Source organism: Limulus polyphemus, unplaced genomic scaffold, assembly GCF_000517525.1.
Source record: "Limulus polyphemus unplaced genomic scaffold, Limulus_polyphemus-2.1.2 Scaffold10313, whole genome shotgun sequence".
Classification (NCBI taxonomy): Eukaryota; Metazoa; Arthropoda; class Merostomata; order Xiphosura; family Limulidae; genus Limulus; species Limulus polyphemus.
Window position 1 is genome coordinate 5907 of NW_013675923.1, and position 9805 is coordinate 15711.

The window sequence follows — 9805 nt, forward strand, 5'->3', positions numbered from 1 at the left end:
AACACTGGTGTTATCTGAGTTACTTCTGTAATATATAGTGTGGTGTATAGAAGTTTACCAGTCTGATGATTAAACTATAACATTCTGGTGGTGTTATCTGAGTTACTTCTGTAATATATAGTGTGGTGTATAGAAGTTTACCAGTCTGATGATTAAACTATAAAAAATCTAGTGTTATCTGTGTTTTGTATAATTTATTGAAGTTTTCTTAGAAAATCAGTAACAAGGATGATGTTGAATGCTGTAATAATTAGTATAGAAGCCAATTGATTCAATGTTCTTACTTTTAAGAAAACATCTACAAAAAATGTAGCAACAACTCTTATAAAACTTGTGTATCAAACACAGAATACTTTGTGAACATATTATTAGTGGCTTGGAATAGTCTACCCTAGTGGAAAACATGTTTAAGTTCTGGTATTTTGATTTGAAACTTGCGTTTTGCAACATTGGATACTGTGTTTATCAGGGCAGTCTACTTGGCTGTCAAAATTCCACAAGAAGATAAAAAAACCAAACATATGTTTGCTGTGATGAAGTAAATGGATTGCTGTACTCGATGTTTGTTGATCTTGCAGGTTAACTCGGAGTGGTTGGGTGGAGAAGCTATGACTGATATTGGTGGTGTGAAACTGGCTTACCAGGTAATTACACAGATATTAATAGATATTAGTTTTGTTACTGATTTAGTTGAGGGATATCATGAGTGGAGCTGGTGTATATGACGTAAGGTGTCGTAGTAACGTTAAAAAAATTTTTTTTTCTTCTTTTTTCTTCAACCTCAATCAAACATAACCAGATTTATTAGCTGGTATTGGATCTTTAAAATTTGTATTCCAAAGAATATTTTAGATGGCTTTGATTCAGAAGAATTGTATAATTTTGAGCTAACAGTTTAAACAGCCAGACTTATAGGAAATAATGTTGTTTACTGTGTCTAAATGTATGTGTGTGTGTAATGGTAATGTATTTTATCTGTTTATCTGTTTGTAAGCAATATGTTCACTAAATATGACATCTTTAGAAACAGTATATTCACTAAATATGAAGTCTTTATAATCAGTATGTTCACTAAAGATCACGTCTGTAGTATCAGTATGTTCACTAAATATGACATCTTTAGAATAAGTATATTCACTAAATATGACGTCTTTATAATCAGTATGTTCACTAAATATGACATCTTTAGAATCAGTATGTTTGCTAAATATGACGTCTTTAGAAACAGTATATTCACTAAATATGACGTCTTTAGAAACAGTATGTTCACTAAATATGACGTCTTTAGAATCAGTATGTTCACTAAATATGACGTCTTTAGAAACAGTATGTTCACTAAAGATCACGTCTGTAGTATCAGTATGTTCACTAAACATCACGTCTGTAGTATCAGTATGTTCACTAAACATCACGTCTGTAGTATCAGTATGTTCACTAAATATGACGTCTTTATAATCAGTATGTTCACTAAATATGATGTCTTTAGTATCAGTATGTTCACTAAACATCACGTCTGTAGTATCAGTATGTTGACCAAACATCACGTCTGTAGTATCAGTATGTTGACCAAACATCACGTCTGTAGTATCAGTATGTTGACCAAACATCACGTCTGTAGTATCAGTATGTTGACCAAACATCACGTCTGTAGTATCAGTATGTTGACTAAAATGCTTAATTCAAAAATCTGCTTTTTGTGTACAAAAGTCTTTTTAAGTTTTGTGAAGGTACAAAAAACATATTAAAAGTTATAGAAACTTTGGTGGTTACAAGGTCAACTAAATTGACTGACCCCTTATGGAAAGAATTAAGTGGGTATTTTTTTTTTGTAGGCATACAGAAGACAAGTTACAGATAGTACTCTGCTCATCCCAGGTGTTGGTGGCAGTGACAATCTGTTTTTTATATCATATGCTCAAGTAAGTAAATACTAGACACAAGTTATAATTCATAATTTCAACTAGTTGGAGAATATTAGTATTGATTGTGCTCTGTCCTACACTTATGTCTGTTCATAAACTTTTGTATCTGCTTGGATAAAAATAGAACTGATAACATTCCTTGCATGTTCTGTGAAGTAAGTTACTTTAACTGGAATCAGTTTTAAGTAACAACCCACCAAACTGAAATTTGGGTATTACTTGATTTATAGTATATATGTATCAGAATCCATTTTATATTTCTCATCTCTGCTGCATTCTGAAACGAAACAATGCCGATTAAAAGTAAAATTGTACTTTGTAATATAAATCTTGAATTTAAAAAAAAATTAAATTTTTAGGATTGAGTAGCTTGCATTATTTTTTATGTATAATATTCCATACAATCATCACAGTGTAGCACTTAAACCTTCCACCTATATAATGCATGGATCCTTGTTTGTTTGCTGAAGTGTTTAGCATGAATGTTGTGAATTGTTAATACATGGATCTTTGTTTGTTTGCTGGAGTGTTTAGCATGAATGTTGTGGATTGTTAATGCATGGATCTTTGTTTGTTTGCTGGAGTGTTTGGCATGAATGTTGTGGACTGTTAATGCATGGATCGTTGTTTGTTTGCTGGAGTGTTTAGCATGAATGTTGTGGATTGTTAATGCATGGATCTTTGTTTGCTGGAGTGTTTAGCATGAATGTTGTGGATTGTTAATGCATGGATCTTTGTGTGTTTGCTGGAGTGTTTAGCATGAATGCTATGGATTGTTAATGCATGGATCCTTGTTTGTTTGCTGGAATGTTTAGCATGAATGCTATAGATTGTTAATGCATGGATCCTTGTCTGTTTGCTGGAATGTTTAGCATGAATTCTATGGATTGTTAATTTTTGTTTGCATCTTTGAAAGACTTTTCTCAACATACGTTTAATTCATTTAGAAAAAATGCTTATATTTGTTAAAGATTGTTTGTTTTTTCCCTTCACAACTTCTGTGTAAGATATTTTATGTTTCCACCAAAACTCCTAAATGTGTGACGTTTGGGTGGACTTGATCTTTAGTAGAAGTCACTTTTCTGTATTATCTGTTGTACAGTAATAGAATCTTTTACATATATTTCATGTGAAACCGTATATTTTTATTGTTTTTAATTTCTTTCCTATTTCAGTCAATGTGTGAACTTATGAAGGAGAAAAAGGTTGAGAATTTGAAGAACGTTTTACATAATGCCCCCAACAAGATCAGGTAAGGCATGTTCTAAGAGTGATAGTTATTGTTCAAATAAAAGTAATATATATTACTTTTTACAGTTCACTGGATCATCTCAGAACTGGATACCCTGAAATGGTATATGGAGAACAGATTGGTAAATGTGTTTTTAACTTGGTCTAACATAGATCAAGTAACTTCATGCACGCTTGTCATGTTTTAAAGAATATCTCTTACATTTATGAAGATATCTTGCTACAAATGGACAATCTCACGGGAAGGGAAAATCAAAAAAGTTAAGCCCTTTTCTGGGAGCAACTACTTTTGAAATCTCATTATAAATATGTGGCAACATTTCAACTTCAGGTTAACTATACTTTTTTGTAAAAAGCAGTAATATGAAATAAGTTTTATTTCTGCAAAACAAAATGTGCTAATGCAAATATTATATTTTGATGACACATTTGTATTTTAAATTTGTTGGTGACCAAGGTACCATAAAGTCTTCTTATAGCTTTAATACCACACTAACTAGAACTAGTAAGAATATTGGGGTAGATCTAAGCTAGTTAACATAATCTTGTTAATGACATGAAATTGCTTATTTTTTAATTCAAATATTACCACTTAATTGTACTATAATTTTTATTAATCAAACACCCCTTTTAAAAGACTGTTCATCAGTTCAAAAGCTAGGGTGTAAATAAACCTTTTTGAATCTTTAAGTAAAAGAATGTGAGCTTATAAACAGTATGTATATATATTTTCTACTCATTGTTATTGAGAACTTCCAAAAACGTTGAGAGTTGTATGTTCACCTTAATTTGTGCATAACCTAAACCTAGTTTAACAGCTGTATCATTAAGTATATAACGTAACAACCAATTGTACATTATAATATTTTTTAGAAAAATTGAAATATATCCTGTTCACATGTGAAACAATAGTTTCTGTACAGCTGACATTAAACTTGTTTTCTGTCTGGACTTTCAGGATATTTTCTGTGAAGCTGACATTAAACTTGTTTTCTGTCTGCACTTTCATGATATTTTCTGTGAAGCTGGCATCAAACTTGTTTTCTGTCTGGACTTTTATGATATTTTCTATGAAGCTGGTGTTAAACTTGTTTTCTGTCTGGACTTTTATTATATTTTCTGTGAAACTGACATTAAACTTGTTTTCTTTCTGGACTTTCATGATATTTTCTATGAAGCTGGTGTTAAACTTGTTTTCTGTCTGGACTTTTATTATATATTATAGATGTAGTTTGAAAATGTTTGTAATATGATTTAATGCAACAACTTTTTTATCTGTAGTCTACAAATTTGCTTTAAGGTTGATTAAAGTATGTATGTAATATATGCTTGGATTGTTCCTCCATAGGGTAATGAGTACACTGCAGCAGCTGCCTGAATTCTCTGAAACTTTTGGGTGTGATGCTGGTTCAGAGATGAATCTACGTAATACCTGCCCGGTGTGGTGATCTGACAAATTAGAGTTTTTGTAGTGTTCCAAAGAACGGTTTTCTGCTCTTTTACTATATCTTCTGTTATGTGCCAATAAGAAAACTGTTTACAGTATTGCTTATATTTTATACTTATGAAGCAAGTTATTTATCAGAAGAAGTGAAAAAGAGAAAACAGTTTCCAGACTTGTTATTATCTTGGAACCGTAATCTTTAATTCTTCAATGAAAATCAACATATACTTTTAACCAAGATTGTTTAAAAAGTAGCTTCCACTGTGGAAGTTATTGATTTTAAAGTATTATACATGTTCTTTGTGCTATCACTTTGGATGTTTCAGTTTTGAAAGTGTAGTAGGACCCTAGGTTGGAGTATAACCACTACATACCTGTATTCACAGTTTTAAATCATGTGTTAATAAATCTACATATCCTTCATGGGTGGCTATGCGTAAGGTTATCTGATGTTCATTTATAAGACTTTATATCCTTTTTTTTTTTCAACTGTAACTTGATGTAGGTCAACTACTAAACAGCTGCTGTTGGTATTCCATGTAGGGATAACTTCAGAATTATTTGGAATAGCTTGTATGTGAGTTTTTATATTTTCTTGGTGATATTTTTATTACAAGTGAGGAATGACATCAGGGATTATTCAAGTCTTTAGAAAAACGTTAAGAAGAAATTGGTTAAAATCTTGCTTGACTGTAGATGTTTCGTATTTCACATTATTGATTAGTTGTTAATAGATCTTTCACAAAAGGTGTTTAAAAATACCACTTCAAACCAGTCTTTTGTGTGGAACAAATCATTACTAAGCAGCCCTTTTGTTGCATACCAGGACTAATCAGGTGAATGGAAGGCGTGGTTTGTTGTAAGCTTGTGGGAATGTCAAATTCTGGTTTTACCTTCCTTCCTTTGAGGTATATGCATATATATATAGGACTAAGGAAAAGGAATGTGAAGCAAAACATATTTGCAGCTAAGCCTGCTCTTAAACATTGTTGTTAGGCCTTAAAAGCCTCATTGTTTTTCTACAGTGTAGATATTTTACACTTGTGTATTATTAAGTAAAAACAGAAAGCAACTGTCCTGATAGTTCAAAGTAAATTGTATACAGCGTTGTATTATTCAGAAGCATATGGTACATGGATTTTAAATCGGTCATTATTCAGTGTTGGTGACTTTCAACTATTTTGTTTGTTTTTGGAGTAATTATTAAACCTTATTTCTGGCTTGAAAAATTCGTGGAACATAATGAAAATTTCATTTGATCCTGTTTGGTATATCAAGCTGTTACACTTTTACTACTTGCAAAGTATTCTTTTCTCATTAAAGAACCAGGTTAGTTGTTTCAGTTTGGGATTTCTTGCTCAACCTTGGGATAATGCGCTCAAAATTGGAACAAAGTAATTTTGTACTGAAATTGTCTTGGAACTTATTTTTGTATTTTCTTATAATATATATATATATTTTTGGTAAGAAAAAATCTTACAAAAGCTCAAAGTGAAAGAAAGTTTTATATACTTTTAACTATCCAGTAGCTAGCTGTTTGTTCCTAATATTGTGTGAAAAAAAAAATTATTTACAGTTGTTTTCTCGTTTGTCTTCGTTCCACAGACAAGGTCAACTTTGCTAATATTTTAAGTAGGAACGAGTATAGTTTTGTCCAGCAGAATTTTGTGTTGGTTTTATACTAAATTGTTTTGATGTTTATACCTTTAGTAGTGATTTTTCATATCAGAATTCACCGAAGTACTTTGATATATAAATTTTTATAAACTTGCTGAATACCGTCGGGTTGGGGTAGTTTTTTTTTTAACTTTTATGTATTTTATAATTTGTGTGTGTGTATCATTGCTAATTAAATCATTGGTGTATCTCAAGTTCACGGTGTATTAAGGGATCTCCGTTTATATATGATTTTTCTAATTTTTCCAAAGCCTAGATTAATTGACCTGTTGTGATTTGTGTGCTTTTTTGTAGTGATGATTTAATTTTTTTTTTGTAAAAACTGCAAGAAAAAAAATGAATTTAAGCATTTAAATGCAAAAACGTTATATATGTTACATGTGGAATGGATTTTAATAAAGACTTTAAAAAACTTGTGTATATATTTTGTTTTGTTTTCAGTGCGAGAAGTTCGTGTGTCCTTAAGGAACTTGAAAGATGAATGTTAATATGCGTTATGTAGGAACTATTATCATCCAATAGGCTTACGTCCATGCCTGGGGTTCTATGGATAACAGTGTGAAAACCACTGCGTTAGATGAAGGATAGTAAAATTTCACTATTCCTATGCAGTAGCCCAAAAATTGGTGGTAGTTGCTTTTGAATATACATACTCCCCTCGTTTCGTTGTCTATCAGTTTAATAATAATTAGGGACGGCTAGTGTATATAGCCATGTTGTAACTTTGCCTGAATATCCGAAACAAACGTATAAACCATACACACGGTCAAGTAGGATACAATGCAACCACCTCATGAAATGACGCAAGTTCCTTGACCGGTCAAGCTTCAAAATCTTGGGCTGAATTTTAGAAAATGACAGGTCTAGTTAGAGTTTTTGAATCGTGGTCCAATGCCATCAAAACGCGCACAGCACATTGGAGGGGTGGGTGTGCTATAAGAATGAAGATCAGAAAATATAGGCGGTGGGTGCTATTCACTAGTTTCCTTCCCTCTAGTCGATCAGCTCAGAATTAGCGACGATTATGTGCACGTAGCCCTTGTGTATCTTTGAGTGAAATTCTGGTACATAATGATAATATTGAGATAAGAGTTTCAGTTACCTTTACCAAATATATCGTACATTTGTGCTATCACTTGTTACTGCCAGTTATAGTATGTTGTGTTAATGATGTAACGACTCAGTGGCATAGCTACAGGGAGGTGCAAATGCTCCCCTGGAGAGCTGTGACAAAAAATTCGGAAATGTAAAAGATATTAATAAACAATCGCCCCCTTAAATCAGCAGGAAACATGTTGCTAATACGTGCATGATTGTTGTTTAAAAATATGTAGTGATGCTTATTTCATGACCTAGTATTTGGAAAATTTCTAATGTTTTGCCCCCCTTTCCTGGAAAAATTTCTAGTTATGGCACAATGTGACGTTCACAAGTAGTTGTATTGTTTGTTACTCAAAATGTAGGGTTAACTACTTTTAGAGCCTATTTGAGATTTAATTCATAATTACTCTCGACACATTTTTCCAGGATTTCCTTGAAAACCAAAATCCTTATGAGAAACAGTAAAAAAATTATCCACGTTTTATAAATATAGCAGTAAAATAATATTTGAATTATTCGTGAATATTATTCCTTGGAGCGAGAATACGAGACTGTCGCGACCATATAGTAACAATTGTTCGATAGTCTATAACCTTTGTTTCTTAACCTTGAGGCGGATGATAAATAATTCCTATGCTTGGAATGTGGTACTCGGGCTTAGTTACTATAACTCAAATAGTAACTAGTCAGTTCGTGGTGGAAGGACATACCATCCCAATGATCTTGTCAATATCCCGGTCATATACACCTGTAGCGATCTCAGGATGAAAGAGAAATATCAGCAGACGATCTCTTTGTCAGATCACTGTGTCAGGCGATTGGTGATAATAAATTCGATATGACGTAATGGAAATTTTTATCAAACCATTGCGAGTGTTAGAAATTTTAGCTTTCTGTCTCACCACTGATCTCCACCTTAATTATTTATCTATCCGGCCTTTATGTATGAATCATTAGCCCGTTCAACTTCCAAATGTTTTCAGTTGAAGTACAAAATAAAAAACGTAGTTTGATGAATTATTTTAACGAATATTTTTTTTAATAGAACGATGTGCTAAAGTTATGGATTAATCAGTTTTTGTAAGTCTGTTCCTGTTTTACGAGTAACTTAAACACGCAAAAACAGAAAAAAAAGTGCCGATTAAAACGAAAATAAATTATCATAAAATAAGTTTCTCTGAAGATTAATTTGCAATTACTAGTAATCTTAGTTTTAAAACTCGTCAGTTAATTATTGTTAAATATCAACCTACATTATAGGCCCATCGCAGGTATTAAAAATTTATTTTTGGGGTAATAATTTACAGACTTATTGTTAATCCACCAGGGGGCAGTTAAGTGTAGAACCTGTTCGAACGCTGAAAATTTACTATGGTGAATCGTGCAGTGATTCAGATGTTGGGTACCCCTAACTGACAACGACTATCTTTCGATTGTAACTCTATTGAGGTACATATGTTAAATAATTGTTTCAACTAAAACTGTGGGATGAAATGGATTCAGACATTTCTGTTATTAAATTAAATCACAAACAAAGGAAGACATAATATTGTTAAACCTCGCGAGCATAAAGAAAAAGTTAACACTAACAGTCTCTTGTGTTTGTCTTGTTCTTCATAGGTCTCCGATAGTAAATTAAGTTACATGTAAAATAAATATAAATTATTGGAGAGAGAAGTAAAATGGTTTAATAATTATTTTAAAGAGATAAATATTTAAACAAGCATTCAAAGGGAAAGGAAATACATAATTAAGAACCCCAAAAAGAAGTGTAAATGAAACATTTAAGACAGTAAAGATATTAACTAACAGTTTGGATACGTTATAAAATCTTTCCTCGGATATAAAGTACTGTTAATCTTAATTTATGAAACACGGTGCACTGTGTCCAGCATTAAATTAGATCAAATAACAAGCAAGCAAGCACTATTACCATTACATAATGTAGTCTAGTAATTAAAAAAACAAACGAAACGTTGATTTTATAAAATAAGGATTAGGATGTTAAGAGATCCGTCATGTTTTATGGGCGGAGCCTAATTGTGGTGTATGTGGTTTGTTTTGAATTTCGCGCAAAGTTAATCAAGCGGAATCTGCTTTAGTTTTCCCTAAGTTCACAGTGATAGACTAGAGGGAAGACACCTAGTTAACACGACCCACCGCCAACTCTTGGGATACTCGTTTACCAACGTATAGTGGGATTAACAGTCCAATTATAATGTACCCACGAGCATGTTCGGTGAAGGGGGATTCGAACGGTGACCTGCAGATTGCTAGTCGAGCGCCCTAATAACCAGGTCATGCCAGACCGTATTTGTGATGTATTTAGCCACATCTATATTTGTATTGTTACGTCTCTGTTCGTTTGTTAACTTCCTGTAAAAATTCTTTCCGAAGAACTTCAGCGGTG

At 32.4% G+C, this 9805-nt stretch overlaps 1 protein-coding gene and 1 long non-coding RNA gene across 2 annotated transcripts in view; one reads left to right on the forward strand and one right to left on the reverse strand.

Annotated features, from left to right (window-relative positions):
- Nucleotides 1–4494, reverse strand: part of LOC111083609 — a 9092-nt gene extending 4598 nt beyond the window's left edge. The window contains exon 1 of the long non-coding RNA XR_002609138.1: nucleotides 4364–4494. This is a non-coding gene — a long non-coding RNA (uncharacterized LOC111083609). The remainder of the gene's footprint in view (nucleotides 1–4363) is intronic.
- Nucleotides 1–6710, forward strand: part of LOC106476334 (endothelin-converting enzyme homolog) — an 8645-nt gene extending 1935 nt beyond the window's left edge. Inside the window, exons 3-6 of the mRNA XM_013936993.2 lie at nucleotides 579–644; nucleotides 1833–1919; nucleotides 3098–3174; nucleotides 4522–6710. Coding sequence (XP_013792447.2) covers nucleotides 579–644; nucleotides 1833–1919; nucleotides 3098–3174; nucleotides 4522–4621 — 330 coding nt within the window. The 3' untranslated portion in view covers nucleotides 4622–6710. The remainder of the gene's footprint in view (nucleotides 1–578; nucleotides 645–1832; nucleotides 1920–3097; nucleotides 3175–4521) is intronic.
- Nucleotides 6711–9805: the final 3095 nt, after the last annotated feature.